General features: G+C 45.9%; 1 protein-coding gene across 2 annotated transcripts; it reads right to left on the bottom strand.

Moving 5' to 3' along the window:
* Positions 1-14284: 14284 nt before the first annotated feature.
* ADM (adrenomedullin) lies at positions 14285-16550 on the bottom strand. Of its 2 annotated transcripts, none has more exons than XM_036029009.1 (4): positions 16376-16550; positions 15877-15996; positions 15579-15728; positions 14285-15370 (listed from the first exon to the last, which is right to left on the bottom strand). In XM_036029009.1, the coding sequence occupies exons 2-4, from the start codon at positions 15972-15974 to the stop codon at positions 15055-15057; spliced, it is 564 nt and encodes a 187-aa protein (XP_035884902.1). In that variant the 5' UTR covers positions 15975-15996; positions 16376-16550; the 3' UTR covers positions 14285-15054. The 2 variants fall into 2 exon arrangements, with proteins under 2 accessions (XP_035884902.1, XP_028372248.1); XM_028516447.2 differs by having other exon boundaries at positions 14285-15367; positions 15877-15995.
* Positions 16551-18426: the final 1876 nt, after the last annotated feature.

The raw sequence follows: 18426 nt of genomic DNA, 5'->3' as shown, positions 1-18426 counted from the left end.
TGCCAGTCTTAAGCCATAAATTCCTTGACATATGGTCTTAACTGTACTTCCTTGTTGACAGTTCCTGTAGCTTTTATCAATTGCAGCGGTTTTGCCACACACCCTATCTCGCAGCCCTCTAGCTTCTGAACTCCTAGAGAAGATGGGTTGAGAAAGCCTCCCCAACGCTTGCTCCCCACCCATGTCCCAGACAGGTGGACTGTGAGGCAGAGGACAGGCCCAGGCTGCCTCATTTAACAGCTTGGTTCACACCCCACAGTTTAGCTCCAGTCTGCTAAGAGGAAGGTTCTGGGTGTGCTGGCCTCCCTGCACCTGTCTCACTTGCAGCTCATACCTTACAGTGCAGAATTCTGTTTCTAAACTCCCACGGCTGCCTCTGACAATGACATAACACTGGGCTGCTCAGAAAAGAAGCTGAGGTCTCATGAACCTTCTTGACTTCATGGGGCTGTCACAAGAGAGGGCAGGACCAAGCACCTGCTCAGAGTTAGTGACCTCAGAACCATCCTTGCATGTGAAGGGACAGAGAACCAGTAAATGACTTGTTAAGACCACTCTAAAATCTTACTGAAAGCTGTTCATTTCTCTGTGTCATTTCTATCTTCTTCCCATACCACGTGTCTAGGAGGCCCCCTGTTTTGGCTTCTGTTACCCAAAATACATATATACAGTAGATTCTACCTGCTTCATTTTGCAAGTCCACTAAAGCTGACTCAAATTACATTTTAAAATCATAACAGATTTTTCTCTCTTTTTTTTTCTGGCACCAATACAATTAGATAATCTTAATTTTATTAAGTTTTCAATACTCTTAGGATATTTGGCCTTTGTTACCACACCATTGGTAAAATTTCTGAAATCACACCTATTAATACAACATCTCTTATATCAATGAGACTCTTTGCAGACATGTAGCATGTAATGTTTTTTCCTTATCTTTCAAAGGAAGGGAAGCAGTGCAAGTCTTATTCAAAAAGCTCATAGATAAAACTGGTAGTTCTTCCCATATAATCCCAAGCATATATCGTCACATCATTATCCATAAACTAGACCGAAGTCCCACAGCCAAACCTTTGCCACTCAGTCTTGCTCATATTCTAAGTAAGAGACCCTCTCTTCTGTCCCAGATTACCTCCATTGGAGACCACGTCTGTTTGCCCTCGTAAGTGTAGTTTGTACGGCCTATCTGATGGGAACCTCATTGTCATTCAGGAAACTGCTGGGGAGTCATTTCCACTTCCCACCATGAGTTCCACCCTGGCTGTGGGTGCTCCAGAAAGTGCCTCCTTGGATGGAAGCAGGGTAGAGTTTGCACAGGAGAAGCTCAAGGAAACAAAGAAGCTGCACTTAATGCCTCCCAAATCCACAACAGACTCTCAGTCTTGAGAGAGCCTTGAACAGGACAGGCAGTTTCCTATCATTGACCCATTTGTTATATTTCTTAATTTATGTAAGCATTTAACTTCTTTAACTCAAATAAACAGCGTTTTTTTAGGAGCTGCATTCAGGGATCAAAGTTGAGTTTCCCATAGCCAACACATTTATTTACATATAAAACAAACAAGGCAAATGCAAACATACACACAAAGAACAAAATCCAACTCGTGCAGGACAGACAACCAGTCAACCAGACCAAGGACATCACTCAAAGATGTCCTGACTGACTCACAGGTGCTCATAGGCACTAGGTCCAGAGTTAGACCTAGGTGGGGCCCTGAAACCAGTGTCCTGGAGACAGCTCCTGCCAGACCAACCTGAAACCAAGCATGCACTGGAACTGAAGCTACATTTCCAGCAAATGTATACCCAAAATGAAAATAGCAACACTAATTAAAGCGACCACAAGAGTTGACCTACCTGTATTCCTTCTGAAGTGCTGAACAAAAGGTTCAAGTGGCCATTCTACTTCGCTGTCGAGGAGAGCCACCCAGCTGTTCTGGTGGGTGTGGGTGGTCAGCGCCAAACGGGAATCTCCTGTTGAACAGATTCTCCATCCAGTGGAGATGCAGGCAAGTAAGCCCTGGATGAGATGCTACTGATACTGCTGCTTTGCCAAGTGTCCCCACGAGTCTGAAAGGGAGTCCTTTCAAGAGAGTCCCATCTAGAGTTGACAAATTGTTACCACACTCAAGAGGCTTGCCACGTGATGTGTTCTATTCAAGAGCAAGATGTGGTTGCCATGGCTGGGCTGCTCAGTTGGTTAGAACGTCAACCTAATGTACATGGATCCCCCTGTGAGGCTCATGCAAGAGTGGATAAATAAATGTAGCTAAGTTCAGTGGCAGTTCCATGTTTCTCTCCCTCTCAAAATCAATTTCTTAAAATATTTTTTTCAAAAGAGGAAGAAGACATGGTTGTAGCAAGGTACTTTTATTTACTTACAGCCAAGGGATTCACATCCAAAGCTCCCTCTCTCCCAAAGGAGCCATAGCCATTGCTTCTGTATACACTAGTTGGTAAATTACATATTGATTTCTTCTTTGCAGTTGGCTACACTTATTTGGTTGGGTTCCTGTCAAGCTTAACCTGTTTATAGCTGGCAAAATACTACATTTTAACATTTAGCAAGAATAGCATTTAATAAGAACCACCCAGACCTAAGAACTTCCTCCTTTCTAACAGTTTCAGTATTAAATCACCTGCTGACCTCATAATGTAAGCCAACTTCAACTCTCATCTGGACCACCTACAATAGTATATCCAGTACCTGGAAAGGAGACCAGCACAGCTTAATAAAACATTGTTGATTGACTGACTAACTGACTGACTGACTGGCTGACTGACTGACTGAATGAATGAATGAATGAAAGAATGAATGAGATCCTGCTTGCCTGAACCAGTGATTCAGTCCTGGTACTCTGACCCTTGTTGTGTGCCTGGTGCTGAGAACCAGCTATGATACGCTATCTCTAAGACCACAGCCCTGCCCCATTCTCACCAGTCCCTTTGACAATTAGTCTACTGGGACAGCCATAACAAAATAAAAATAGATTGTGTAGCTTAAACAACAGAAAGTTTTTCTCAAAGTTCTGGAAGCTAAAATTCTAAGATCAAGATGCCAGCAGGTTTGGTTTCTTCTGAGGCCTCACTCTTGACTTACAGATGGCAGCCTTCTCTTTGTGTCCCCACATGGTCATCGAAGGTCTGTGTCCTAATCTCTTCTTATAAAGATGCCAGTCATATTAGACTAGGGCCCACACATAAGACCTCATTTGACCTTAATTTCCTGATAAAAGGCTTATCTCTAAATACAGTCACGTTCTGAGGTTCTGAGGGTTAGGACTTTGATATATGAACTTGGGGAGAGGAGACACAATTCAGCGCACAGCAAGCTGTCACAAGCAGAATCCTCTCTCTATAGCCTACAGCTGGACTTCCCTTGGGCCTGCCTAGTTTGCCCCTAGCATGCCCACTGCCTTGCTCGCTGCCATTCTTTTTTTCTTGTTTTTAAAAATATGTTTATTGATATTAGAGAGAAAGGAAGGGAGAGAGAGACATCAATTGGTTGCTTCCCATACATGTCCTGACCAAGGATCAAACCTGCAACCTAGGGATGTAACCTGACCAGGAATTGAACCCCTAACCTTTTGGTGTATGAGACAGTGTTCCAACCAACTGAACCACACAGGCCAGGGCTCTGCCATTATTGATGCCCTGCTGCTTCCTGCTGTTCCCCCTTGATGCCAACTCCTTACAGCAAAACCACCTGTTATCTGTTGCCTCGCCCTGAGCTGGCATTCTTCCCATCACCTGCAGCTGGTCTTCTCTCCAAATACTTGCCCCTGTTGCACTTAACCCTTTCTGTCTGGAGGTGTTACCAGATACAACCCTAAATCTAAAACTACACACATACATACGTACACCAGTTCACTCACTCACTCTTGGCTTCAGTCTGTTTTGATCACTGGGGTACATTTTTGAAATAGCTGAAGAATGATAATGTCTGGACTGAACCAAGTTAAGTGGTCTCACAAAGACAAAATTTACTCGCAATCACACAGTGACATTATGCCCCACCCAGAGAACCTAGTTCAATTTTGGGGGGGTTGGGGCCTATTGTCAGTATTTTTTTAAAGCTCCCCCAAGTGATTTTAACAGGCAAAGGAAGTTAAGGATCACTGCTCTCACTGCCAGAACCCATTAAATTGAGAAAAAAAAAAACAGGCTATAACACAAGAAAAACTAGGCTGGGAGAGCGAGGCTGTGCCACATGTGACTTATGAAAGCAATGCAATGCCACCCAATACAAAAGGGGTGGCTCTGCCTTTGGCTCCACCACTCTCTTTCGGTATAAAATGTCCCCACTTTTTGATCTGAGTAGTTGTGGATAGCTTATTAGTGCCCTCTCTCAGGCACAGCAATCTGGATGGTGCTCAAAAATGACTCTGGGCATAGGCAAGTGTCACTTCTGCTGGGCCATCTGAGTGAGTCCTGCAGGCTGTTGAAGAAAGACCTGGGCAGTGGTGGAAAGAACAGCTAAACTGGGACTCACTCAAATGGCAGGTGAGCTCTGGGCATGGATATGCCCCTTGAGCTTGCAGCACCCCCACCCCCGACCACTGTCCTCCTGTAAGTAGAACTCTGCCCACTCCCACGTCTCCCTCCAACCTCCTAGGTCCTCACTGTCCCCAGCCTGAGGACTCTGGGGTGAAGGGGCTGAGTCAGGCTCTCCCTCTAGTTTCTTTCCACTGTGTTCTTAGGGCAAAGCCCAATCCCTCATGCTTCCGGGCCTTTCCTTTTGATTCTCAAGGGCCTTTTCTTTTCTCAACAAAACCTGGTTCTCAGCAAATAAAAGACTTTGGTTTTCAAAACTATTGTTTTTGATGTGGGCTTCAAGAGGCTATTTTAAAAGCCAGAAAACTGAACATTGTTTTGTTCTGACTGTTTCTTTCTCTTTGCCTTCCGGTTGTACCAATCCTTTCTCCTTGAGGCAATATGCCTCTGATTTACTAGGAGAAAGGTCAAGTGAAAATAAGTGTAGCAAAGAAAAGCCAAAAATTCACATTTTAAGATTCTTTCTCTCTGTAGGAAATACTGGAACACTGACTGCACCAGCCCCCCGCCCCCCTCCACCCACCCCGACAAGGGAGCTGGCCAGGATGTTCTGGCTGAGTCTACACAGGCCAAGCAAAGTAGAGAATCAAGATTTATCTTGATAATAAAAGTTCTAAATAACAATTATTAAACATTGTTTTCTTCAACAACTCAATGGCATGAAAACAAAAAGGGAGGTGAGTGGCTCTAAATTAAAGAAACGTTAGAGATACAATCTTGTTTGAAGTGTATTCTGAACAAACCACTGTCAAAAGACAGTTCAAGACAATAAGGAAAATTTGATTATGGACCGGGTATGAGATAATACCACAAAACTGTTAAGTTAAATTGGGACAATAACATTTGATTATGTAATGAAACATTTTTTTTCTTTTTTTTTTAAACATCCATACTGAAGTAAGGATGAAATGATATGATGTCTGGGGAAAAGAAAAGAGAGGAAAATAAGACAGGAGAAAAAAAGAGAAAGCAGGAAAGAAAGGAGAGAAAAAGGACAAAGGGACTAGTGCAGCTCAGTTGGTAGGGTGTCTTTCAGCAAAGTGAAAGGTCACTTGTTCCATTATTTATGGGTTCAGTCCCCAGTCCAGGCCCATGCAGGAGATAATTGATAGATACTCTGACGTTTTTCTTCCTCCCTTCCCCTCTCTCTAAAAATAAATATATTAAAAAAAATTTTTTAAGAATAAAACTTTCTAAAAACTAGTAAGAAATACCATTTTTACCCATCAAATGACAGTTATTAGAAAATAATAAAAAAGAAAGAAAAAATAGATAATGGTCAGTGTTGCTAAGAATATAGAAGATTTACATTTATATACTGTTAGTAGAAGTAAACCTGATCATTCCAGAGGGCAAACTGGCAATACGCATCAAATGATTTAATAATAAAAAAAAACGCATATCCACTGACCCAATAATTTTACTTCTAAGAATTTATCCTTAAAATAATTTATAAGGTTACCCTAAAATAAATGCACAAAGATGTTTACTGGAGCATTTTGCATAGTAAAAATGTAGGAAGAAAATCTTTAATGTCCAATAGCAGCAGAGTGGTCACAAAATGATGACATTTTCATATAATTAAAATATTATGCAGGCAATAAAAATGATGTTGTATAGATATATTTGTTGACATGGGATAATGTCTAAAATATACTAATAAGTGAAAAAAAGCAAACTACAGATCAATAAGATCCAACTTTTAAAAAATTTTGTGGCCCAAGAGGGAAAATTCAAACAAACAATAAAAGATGTGCTACAATTTACCAGTAATCAGTAGCAAAAATTAAAACAACAGTTCCGTATTACTTTATATTCATTAGGATGACAAACATCAGAAGCATGGGGAGACTGGCAAGGACTTGGGGAAGTGGGAACTCTCAGGCACTGCTGGTGGGAATACAAAGAGGCACTCCAGAAAGTAATCTCACAGAATTTAAAATAATCTGTATTAGGAGACTTTGGACCAAGTGGTGCTATCTTACGAAATTCTCATTCTGATCCATATGTAATGGACAGCAAATGGGATGTTCATCTTGTTTGTGGTAGAGAGGTGCTGGAGGTAACCCAAGTGTCCTTCATTAAGAGATAAGAAAAGTAAAGCGTGGAAGATGCATATTATGAAGTAATATGCAGCAGTAAGAAGAAACAATCTACTTGGAGGGTTGTTTCTTAAGTGTCCCATGAGAAAATTAGGAACAATTTTTAGTCAGTGTATTGGTATGTTACTACATCAGACTAAAAAGTTTTTGCATACTCCCTGCCAAGATGGAGGTGTAGGTAGATATGCTTTTGCTTCCTCACACAACCAAAAGAAGGGTAACAACAAATTCAAAAACAAGAAAACAACCAGAACTTCCAGAAAATCAAACTGTATGGAAATCTGGCAACCAAGGAGTTAAAGAAATAGCATTCATCCAGACCAGTAGGAGGGGCAGAGATGGGCTAGCTTGAAGCCAGAGTGAAGAGGACACGCAGCAAAGTGGCAGCTGGAGGACTGGGTGGTTCCACATTCATGTGCAGATAAACCAGGAGGAACAACTAGGGAGTGAGACAGACCATGCAACCCAGGGTTCTAGTGCCAAAAAATAAAGCCTCAAAACCTCTGGCTGTAAAAAACCTGTGGGGGTTGCAGTGGTGGGAGAAACTCCCAGCCTCATGGGAGAGTCTGTTGGAGGGGCCCACAGTGTCCTAGAATATACACAAGCCCACCGACCTGGGAAATAGCACCAGGGCAGCACCTGAAAGGGCACAATTCCCTCAATGAAGTGGGGGAAGTGACTAAAAGTGGTGGTGGGGGAGTAGAGCACAGCAAGCATCATTGTTCCCTCTCTGACCCCTCTCCCAAATACAGAGCCATAATGCAGCAAAGTGGGTTGCCCTGTCATGGTGAATACCTTACAACATAGCAAGTGTGATGAAACAAACAAATATGTCCCACGTGAAAGAACAAATCAAAACTCCAGAAAAAGAACTAAGCAACAAGGAGATGGACAACTTATCAGATGCCAAGTTCAAAACACTGGTAATCAGGTTGCTCACAGAAATGATTGAGTATGGACAGAAAATAAAAGAAGAAGTAAAAGCTATACAAAGTGAAATAAAGAAAAATAAATGGAATGAAAAGTGAAGGAAAGGAAACCAGGACTCAAATCAGTGATTTGTAACAAAAGGAAGAAATAAACATTCAGCCATAATGGAATGAAGAAATAAGAATTCAAAAAAAATAAGGAGAGGCTTAAGAATCTCTGGAACAACTTTAAACAGTCCAATATCTGATCACAGGGGTGCCAGAAGAAGAAGAGGAAGAGCAAGAAATTGAAAACTTATTTGAACAAATAATGAAGGAAAACTTCCCCAATCTGACAAAGGAAATAGACATACAAGTCCTAGAAGCTCAGAGAGTACTAAAGAAGTTGAACCCAAAAAGGAATACACCAAGACACATCACAATTAAATAGCCAAAGATTAAAGATAAGGAGAGAATCTTAAAAGCAGCAAAAGAAAAGGAGACAGTTCCCTACAAAGGAGTTCCCAAAGGACTATCAGCCGATTTCTCAAAAGAAATCTTGCAGGCAGGAAGGGGCTGGAAAGAAGTATTCCAAGCCATGAAAGGCAAGGACCTATATCCAAGATTACTCTACCCAGCAAAGCTATCATTTAAAACGGGAGGGCAGATAAAGTGCTTCTCAGATAAGGTCAAGTTAAGGGAGTTCATCATCACCAAGCCCTTATTTTATGAAATGTTAAAGGGACTTATCTAAAAATAAGAAGAAGATCAAAACTATAAACAGTAAAATGACAACAAACGCACAATTATCAACAACTGACCCTAAAACAAAAACAAACTAAGCAAACAACTAGAACAGGAACAGAATAACAGAAATGGAGATCACATGGAAGGTTATCAGCAGGGAGCAGGAGGGGAGAATGGAGGAAGAGGTATAGGGAATAAGAAGCATAATTAGTAGGTACAAAATAGACAGGGGGAGGTTAAGAATAGTATAGGAAATGGAGAAGCCAAAGATCCTATATGCACGACCCTTAGATGTGAACTAAGGGGTTGCGGGGGGGAATGCTGATGAGAATGGGGGTACTGGGCAGAGGGGAATGAAGGGGAGAAAAAAATAGGACAACTATAATAGCATAATCAATAAAATACACTTTAAAAAAAGTATTTTGCACAGCAAAATTAACCATCAACAACTGGAAAGAAACCCCACTGAATGGGAGAACATACTTGCCAATGAATCAGCTGATAAGGGATTAACATTCAAAATTTATAAAAAACATATAAAACTCAACATCAGAAAAAAATCCAATTAAAAAATGGGCACAAGACCTGAATAGTCACTTCTTCAAAGAGGACACAGAGGTGGCCAACAGGCATATGAAAAGATGCTCAATGTCACTAACCATCAGAGAAATTAAAATTAAAACCACAATGAGATATCACCTCACACCTATAAGAATGGCTACCATCAGTAAATCAACAAACATGTGTTGACAAGGATGTGGAGAAAAGGGAATCTTCATGTACTGTTTGGTGGGAATGCAGATTGGTGCAGGCACTATGGAAAGTAGTATGGAGTTACCTTGAAAAACTAAAAATAGAACTGCCTTATGACCCAGCAATTTCACTCCTGGGAATATATATGAAGAAACCCAAAACATTAATTTGAAAAAAATTTATGCACCCCTATGCTCATTGCAGGATCATTTATAATAGCCAAGATTTGGAAGTAGCCCAACTGTCCATCAGTAGATGAGTGGATAAAAAATCCATGGCACATTTATGTAATGGAATACTACTCAGCCATAAAAAAGAAGGAAATCTTACCTTTTGCCACAGCGTGGATGGACCTGAACAGTATTTTTTTTTTAAGATTTTATTTATTTATTTTCAGAGAAAGAGGGAGGGAGAGAGAAAAGAGGGAGAGAAACATCAATGTATGGTTGCTTCTCGCATGCCCCCTACTGGGGACCTGACCCACAACCCAGGCATGTGCCCTGACTAGGAAACAAACCAGCAGCCCTTTGGTTTGCAGGCCAGCACTGAATCCACTGAGCCACACCAGCCAGGATGGACCTGAACAGTATTAAACTAAGTGAAATAAGCCAGTCAGAGAAAGACAAATACCATATGATTTCACTTATACGTAAAATCTAATGAACAAAATAAACTAACAAACAAAATAGAAACAGACTCATAGATAAAAAGAACAGACTGACAGCTTTCAGAGGGGAAGGGGTTAAGGGGCTCAGTGAAAAAGGTGAAGAAACTAACCAAAAACAACAAGAACAACTCATAGACACAGAAAGTATGATGATTACTGGAGGGGAAGAGGGGTGGATGGAGATTGAAGAGGGTAAAGGGGGATAAATGGTGATGGAAGGAGACTTGACTTGGGGTGGCGAACACACAATACAATATACACAATGTATTATTGAACTGTACACCTGCAACCTACATAATTTTATTAACCAATGTCACCTGAATTAATTCAATAAAAGGTGCTAATTAAAAATACATATATTTGTATGTTAAAAAGACATAGTCACAAAACAACACAACAGATTTTACAAGATTATATGTATATATATATAACAAGTAACAGATACCAAATATGTTAAAGAGGGTTCCTGTGAAGGAGATGAAAGGGGTAAGGAAATTAAGGAAGAAAAAATAAAATAATTAAAACAAGAGAGAAGCTTGCAGAGACTGACAATGGCAATTTGCCTTAAACAGAAGAATATGTTCAATTCAGTTCTATGCACTTAAATTCACATTTTGAAAGTATGTGTATGTGTACATGTATTATATATAAATGTCTAAAAGGGTATACACTAAAATGTTAGTAGAAGTTATCTCTGGGAGTAGTGTGAAAGGTGGATCCTTTTTTTCAACACTGAATAAATATTGTGTAATAAGTAAAATGCATTTTCATGCTTCAAAAATTCAGCTAAATACACATAACTGCTTTCTTGTTGTTGGATAAATGTACAATTAATTACCTACTGAATTAAGCTGCCTGTGTGGTCACAGTCATTTTATTGTTTTTCCAGAATGTTCCAAAATAGCTCTGGAACAAGACCAGTGGGACCACCAGATAGCTATCTGGCCTCACCCTTCTTCACATGCAAATGAAGACCAAGCCTCCGATGGGATCCAGCTTCAGCAGAAGCCTCTGCGGGGCCCAGGATAACAAGGCCCTCTTCTTCCTGAGTAGAGAAAGGAAGGGCAGCCCTCATAGCCCTCTCTCAGAGCCAGCTCACGACAGCCTCTGAAAAGCCGCCTTGGGCAGCAGTTGCCAAAGACAAAAGGTTCCACCTCGAGGTGGAAACGCTATTTACAGCTTTGTAGACATAGGTGTCCCTCCATGTGACTCAAGACCTACAGTGAAGAAACTGTGTTTGGCCAGGAATAGCTCAGAGGCCTTCTCCTCAGAAGCCAGCTCTTGAGGCCTTCAGTGTATGTTCTAACTATATTTGGCAATGAAAACCAAAGAGGTCAGTGACTTAGCTCAACGGGGAGGAAAAAAGACTGTGCCTGATTTATAATCCCTTCTTCAAACAAGGACCAAGAATTTTAAAACTCACTTCATTTATTTATTTTGCCCTCACTGAGCATACCGCTGAAGCAGTTCTTCCCAGTTCAATCAGCCTCATGCAAATCTTTCAGAACCACAGGTATAAATCACCTACCCAAGCCATCCCAGGATTAGAGGACGTCTGGGGACATCTGGGGACATCTGACTTGAGAATCCAAATGTTAAAATTATCCCACTTTACTCTCTATGTCTTCAACACTAAAATAGCCTATAGTCTTTCTTCGGTACAAACCCTAACTCCAGCACGTATTACTCACTGTGTGACCTTGCCTAAGTTACTCTACGTCTCTGAGGTTCAGCTTCCTTATCTACAAACAGAGATAACACCTACTTCACAAGGCTGCTAAATAATTAAATGAGGTAAGGTGTATAAAGTGACCAGGAGAATATCTGATACAAAACAGGTACTTAAAAAAACATAGTTTTATCCCCCCCTACCCCCCATCACTCCCTTTCACCCTTAGCTGTTCAGCCAAGGTGTTGGTTTTTCAAGAAATCTCCTGGTACCCTGCTTGATTACAAATGGATGGTACCATTCCCACAGTCAGCAACAGTAGCTAAAGATAAAAGCTGTGACTACTCCTTAGCCGCAGACAGGTCGAATCAGCTCACAGATGACTCATCACTGTTGATAAATGATGTGTTCTTGGCATCAGGAGGCCTTATCCTGACAGGCTTCAACACCTTATGGAAAAAACTTAGAAGGTAGGCTGCATGGCTCACAGAGCATGTCCCCAGGGTTGATGGTGACCTTCAGTCAATCCTGAACTTGTACCAGTCTGATCTTAAGGTCTCTGTCTCTTCAGACATGTCTCCAATCACAGGATTTTCAGTTGAAAAGGACTCCAGCTAAGCAGCTGACTCTTTCATCTCAGAGCTAAACCACCTCTTTCACTCGTCTTGGACTCCCTGAAGGGAGTCTTATGACTCCCTGGGCAGAAGGCTAGATGTCTGTTCCCTGCTCAGAACAGCCCTAAGCTAGTGCCCAACCTGCCTCTGGCAGCTTTTTCTGCCGGCTGAAGCTCTGCCAGGATGAAGTTTGGCTGGAGGGCCCTGTGGCTATGGGACAAACATTGGCTCAAAGAAAAGGTTGAGTATTTAATCCCAATCCACTGTCTGTGAGGCTGAAGTGTCTGCTGTTCTCTGCAGTTTCTGTAGCCCCCTTCAGACCACCCAGAACCACTCACTGGCACAGAAGTTCCATGACTGCACTTGTTACTTTTCCATTCTTATGTGCCCTGTACCTTTTGCAGTGCCTGACACAGAATTCACTCTAAGTGAATATTTATTAAGACGCCTTTGAATGTCACCCTGGCTGGTGTGGCTTAGTGGATTGAGCATCAGCCTGCAAACCAAAGGTTCACCGATTTCATTCCTGGTCAGGGCACATGCCTGGGTTGTAGGTTGGTGGGTGTTTCCCTCTCTTTCTCTCTTTCTTCCTCCCTTCCCCTCTCTCTAAAAATAAATAAAGTCTTTAAAACAAATAAAAACCAAAAGACCCTTGAGGACATAAATGTTCTGTTGCTGTATTTGTAGCCTCCTGAATTCTAATGAACCTCATAAAACTTAGATCAATAGGACAATGAACTATATGGAGAATGACACTGTCCACATCCAGGCACCCAGAACTGAGAACTTGTCTCAATTTCTTAAGACTACTTAAGGAAATTCCATATGCTGAGATGCACTTTTCAACTGAAACTGCTTTCAGAAGCAGGTTGTCATTGGACCCCAGACCCAGGCCTTTTCTGAAAGGAACTACCCTAGGCCCTCAAAAGGGGCCTTGTGATACATGAATACAATTGATACAAAAGGCCCAGGAGAAGATTGGATGCCCTGGAAACATTTCCATTCTCCAAATTCACCCTCAGATTTTCTCTACCAGGAAGTTTTCTGAGATCACCTATAAGCACCTACATGGCATGTCAGCCATGCCTTGAAGTCTAAAGGCCAGGGAAACTTTCTGGAAAGGAAAAAAAATCGGTCTCCATCGTGGGTCTTCAGGATATTGGATGAGACAAATGAAGCAGGAAAATCAAAATCAGGGGCTCCTGCCCTTTTCTTCCCCTTCTGTCCAGTTCCCATGTTCCCTGCCCTTCTAGTCACTCATTGGGGCTTAGCGTCCAGCTTCTACCACCGGAACTGGGGTCAACCTTCTAAGATGATAAAACATAAGGAAAGCAAGGGAGAGGAAGGAAGGATGGAGAGAAGTGGAGAAAAAAAATGAAAAGGGCTTGGGAAGGAGGAAGGAAGAGGAGAGCAGCAAGGGGAGGCGGAACAATGAAGGTCTGAGGCTGTCTGCAGCGCACGGTTCCGCCGGCACGTCCGTCCCGCGTGCCTCCGGCCAGCAGCTGCACACTGCGCAGCGTGTGGGCGCTGAGTCACGGCCCCAGAACCGTGAGCTCCAGTGCCGTGCTTGGGGGCCGTCCCTGGTTGGCATCTGCAAACTGTTGTTGTTTTTTTTTCTTTCCTCTTTCATTAAGGTTGTGTGCTGACTCCCACGTAGGAGAATTTACTACCCGCACGTACTGCCGGTCGGCTTTCGCTCTCGTCCAAGGTGGCCGGCGGGGGGCGCCGCAGCCTCGCTTATGAGCCCGCGCGCGCTAGGGCACCGGCCGGGAGAAGACTGAGTTTTCTTGCCTGTTTGCCGGTTCCCGGGAGGAGTCCGAGCATTTTTCTGTAGTAGCTTCTAACTTTAACACCGCGGCAACCAGGGTAACTCCTCACTTAGAAGGCCCCAGAGACCACCCCCAAATAGCACTCTGAGGCGTACTTTAGTGTAGGGTTTCGTGCGCAACTCCATGAAATCTGGGACTTTTGTGCAAACCGGAGAATCCAGGTTCGCCCCGGACTGGAGTTCGCCCTATTCCACCCGGCCCAGCCACCACTAGAGGCTATACCTCCGGCGTCTCCGCGAAGCCTTGACCCGTTTCTGCGAAGTTCCGCGCTCCTCGCAGGGAGAGCGTTACTCCGGACAGCTCGGCGGGCGCGGAGAGAGGCCAGCCAGCACCCCAACCCGCACAACTGTCCCACCTCCCAGTCCAGTCAGCGGGACCCGAAGGCTCCTGGGCCGTCCAGGACCAGGGGCACCCTCCCTCCCAAGACTCGTGACCCGAGAATGAATCAGCATCGAGGCAGTTTATTGGTTTGCTATTTCGCATATCATTCATTTTAGGTAAATAGATTATACAGAGACACAGCGTTTCTTTCTTCCACAAGAGGTAATAAGTCTCTTTCATGCACACAAACTTTCACACATTCCACGCAGCAATGTTACACCTCGCTGAGACATTCACGAATTAAAATACTCAGGGGAACAATACACTTGCTTTAAAATGCCCTTAATACAATATATAACGTACAAAAATATCTCTATATTTGAAGTTACAAAAAAATCTCGACAGCAAGAAACTTAAATATTGATAGTTACCTCTGTATAGACAACACGCATTGCACTTTTCCTCTCTTGGTTTTGGAAGGTTCAAGTAATAGTGGGGGCTCGCGCCCCGGAGGGATGGTACCCCGTGAGAAATCAGTTGGGGGAAGGCATGGCAGTGGCTCAGACCCTTGCCCCGGGGGTTTCAGTATTTAATTCTCAGCGTCTCCTCTCCGTGAGTGCTGCAGACATTCCCTGGGATTCCTCTGCGCACCTCCCCTCCTCCCCCGGGACACCCGGGCCCGGTTAGGGCGAAAGGAACGCTGCCTCTGAGGAGGAGGGACCCGTGCAAGGCCAGGGCTCGCTGCTGAACTGTGCCTCCCGAACTCCCGTTCTACGCGCGGCTGATGAAGTCGTGTCCCCAAAGGCTGAGAGGCTCCGCTGCGCGGAGCCCTCCGCCCCGGGAGACGAAATCCAGATGCAAATGGGACCCATCGCTGCTGCCACAGGGGCCTAAATCCTAAAGAGGGAGACGAGCACTTGATTCGAGCGGGAGGCTGGAGCCAGCTGTGCCTGTGGCTCCCCGGACAACACAGTCCGGCCCCCGCCGGCCTCGGGCAGGGAGCGCCGCCGGCGGCCGTAGCCCTGAGGGCTGATTTTGTTCTGGGGGGCGACGTCGTCCTTATCCTTGTCAGTGAACTGGTAGATCTGATGCGCCAGCTTCTGCACCGTGCATGTCCCGAAGCGACAGCCGGAGCTCCGCACACCCTGGAATCTGTTCATACTCTGGCGGTAGCGTTTTACTCGGATTCGGGCGGCGTCCGGACTGCAGGAGAGGGAAAGGAAGGTATCGTGAGAGCCGCATCAAGCAGGGATTGGGCCCCAGCCACCAGGAACGGGCGCATTCTAGGACCAAAGGGGGCTGGAAACAGCTACTGCTTTCTGAACAGCCACACAGCCCCGACTACCCCCTGGGCCATGGCAGTGGGGAACAGCTCGCTCGCCCAACCCGCGACGGAGGCGCCGAACATAGTTACCTGGCCTGGGTGCTGCGTGAGGCCCCCTTCACGTCCTGGGGCTGAATGATTGTCTGGGCAGGCCCGGCCTGCACGTTGGCGAGCCCGGTGGGGTAGCTGCTAGACACCTTAAGTTCCCTCTTCCCATGACTTAGCGCCCACTTATTCCATCTGGAAAACACAAATATATTCGGTTCGAATGGATCCAGGGGAGAGTCCGGCCCGTCGCTGCTCGCGTTCACTTCTAACCCCTCAGGATTACTCTCCACTTTCCCTGTCTTCCAGGTAAAAGGACTGGAAAACTCTGCCCGCGACTCACTTCTTTCGGAACTCCGACGCCACGTCGAGCCTTGCAGTATCTGAGCTTACGAAGGCGAGAGAGCCTAAGCACAGGAGGGCGACGGGAGCCAGCTTCATCCTGGCGGCGATGCGCAAACCCTTGGGAAGGAGAGAAAGGAGCGTGAGCTCCGGGACCTGCCGCCGCCCTGGCGGGGCACCGAGAGCTGAGGGGGGCTTGGACGCGGGCAGGCTCAGCACTGGTCTGCCCCGCCCAGACGCTTATCTCCCCGGGGCGCAGAGAGGCGCCAGCGGCATTTGTACCGGGACCCACACGGAAGGCCGCCGCTTAGTGCCAGGTCCCCTGCTCAACTTCTCAGAATTTGGTTGACAGAGCAGAGGGGGCTGGAGTTCCAGTTGTGTATAAGAGCTGGGCCCAGGATGTGGGACGCACCCCTTAAAGGACCCCTCACCCAGCGCTCCCAGTCTCCTGCCTGGACAAGGTCCCCCTCTTTACACGCCCCTCCCCCCACAGCACCTACCTGTTGAGGGGGGCGATCTGTCAAGATCTGGGAGGAAAAATTTCCGAGACGGCACTCTGGCAGAGGCAAAACCCTACAGCCCAAGCTGCGGTGAGAAAGCAGAGGTGGTAAGGCTCCAGCTGTTTAGCCTAGTGTCACTCAGAAACCACTGAGTGGCTAGCTCTGGTTCTCCTGTTTTATAGGGGAACGAGAGCTATAAGGGGGCGGGGCCTGGGCTGCCCTCCCCCCTCCCTTTCTTCCCTCCGGCATGCGCGCTTCTGCACTCAGGCGTGCTCTTTGCTTGTCTGTGGGTGTTGGGTTTGTTTAGGGGTGGGGGTGTCCCTTCTGCCCAGAGGGCTTAGGGATGAGCCCTGGGAGATTGGTACAGGAACTTCCACAGTCTTGACTCTGGGCACAGAGTTCACACTGTAAGTCTGGCCAAAGTAGGGCCCGTACAACCTCTTGGGGTCCTTACCCAGTATCTATGCAGCCTAGAGAGCGAGGCCTCCCGGCATGGAAAGTCAAGAGCCAGAGTGGGTACCATGCGGATGGGCCAAGCTCCGGCCCTCGGGAGCAGCGGCCTCGAGTGGACCGCGCCCTCTGCCGGCTCCCAGCCTGAGCTGGCTGCGACCCCTGACTCCGTCCGGACCCGGCACTAAACGCAGCCTGGAGGAGTGGGGCTCGACAACACCTCCTCCCCACCCCTCTACTCCCACCCTCGAGAGTGGCGGAGACTACAGGGTTTTGGAATGGGCTAGTAAGATTTCACAATAAGGGAAAGGCTCAGAAAAGCTAATCTGAAAATTGGGATTTGGAGGAGGGGGTATTTTAAATTTCAGAATTTGCGTGCCCATTTGGAAATACAGGAATAACCAAAATTAGGAAGAAAGATATCTGTTTTGGCTTTTCCCCCCTCGTAGTCCGATCATGCCTTATAAGGTTACAACCTGAGTTTGCACCTCGGAGCCTTCATTCAGCCATTCTAAACGTGAGGACTCACTGCCAGGGAGTACACTAATGCTTCACCTATGTTAATGGCTTTACAATTCACAAAGCACAGCCACATCCTGATCTCCTTTGATCCTCACGCCTGCCCTTGCGTTAAGAAGGAAGGTAACATTACTTTTCTTATTTCACTAAGTGGAAAACTGAAGTTCAGAGAGAGAATGTATTTGCCCAAAGTCGCACCAAAGGTAGTAAGCAGTAGAGTCCTAACTCGGCCCTCCCCCCGCAAGCAAGCAGGGCAGACTGGGGCGCAGCGTGGATTTTTCTAAGCTAGGGTCATCATCTCGTCAAAGGGTAGAGAAGAGTGCTAGCCCCCGCCCAAGTATTTATGCGTGTTCATGATGAATCACCCCCAAACACGTCTGTCACCCCTTTGTACTCTTCCATCACTGCTTCTTGACTCCACTTTCTTACTTGTCTTTTGGGGACCAAACTGGGGAGGGAACTCAGCCCTGAAAGGCTCCCTATTTCTTGAGTGCGGGCCTCTGGTGTCCTGTTTCCTATTACCCCAGACCCAGGTTCTGCAGCCCAGCGACTAGACTGGGAGGCCGAGGGCGCGAGACCACTAGGACTCACCGGATTGCAATTCGCTGCATGAATGTGGCAAGTCACGTCCCTCCTCTAGTTTCCCAATCTATAATATGCCCCCCAGCAGATCTGGCTTCCTACCTGGTTTGCCATACTGGTTCGGCCGTACAGTGAAAAGGCGGCTGGGCGCTGGGTCGCGCGGACCTTGCCTTGTTGGGGCCGCCCACTGCTGGCTCAGCCGCCTTTTCACGCTCAGGACCGAACCGTGGACATTGCACCTGGGGAAGGCAAGGGCGTGCCCAAGTAATGTATTCTGAGGAGTCTTCCCCGAGTCGCCTGAGCGGACCTGAGTTCCAGCCGAGGGCAAGGGACAGATTCCTGGTTCTGGCTCTGGTAGGAGACCGAGGGTCAGAGCGGTGCAGCGCAGCCGGGCAGTCGCGGCAGCAGACACGGGCAGGCGGTCCGGCGGCTAGTCTGTCCACACCGCAGACAGCACGTATTACTGCGCGTCTGCCATGTTTCGAGTACCCTCCCCACCC

The sequence above is a fragment of the Phyllostomus discolor genome, chromosome 6, assembly GCF_004126475.2.
Source record: "Phyllostomus discolor isolate MPI-MPIP mPhyDis1 chromosome 6, mPhyDis1.pri.v3, whole genome shotgun sequence".
NCBI classification, from domain to species: domain Eukaryota; kingdom Metazoa; phylum Chordata; class Mammalia; order Chiroptera; family Phyllostomidae; genus Phyllostomus; species Phyllostomus discolor.
Note: the sequence above shows the minus strand (reverse complement) of the source record. Positions and strands in the feature narration are given on the sequence as shown.

Coding starts and splice junctions, on each gene's coding strand:
- ADM (XM_036029009.1), bottom strand. CDS start 15,974: ATGAAGCTGGCTCCCGTCGCCCTCCTGTGCTTAGGCTCTCTCGCCTTC. Junction 15,729..15,876: donor GCGTCGGAGTTCCGAAAGAA/GTGAGTCGCGGG, acceptor TGTGTTTTCCAG/ATGGAATAAGTGGGCGCTAA. Junction 15,371..15,578: donor TCACGCAGCACCCAGGCCAG/GTAACTATGTTC, acceptor TTCCCTCTCCTG/CAGTCCGGACGCCGCCCGAA.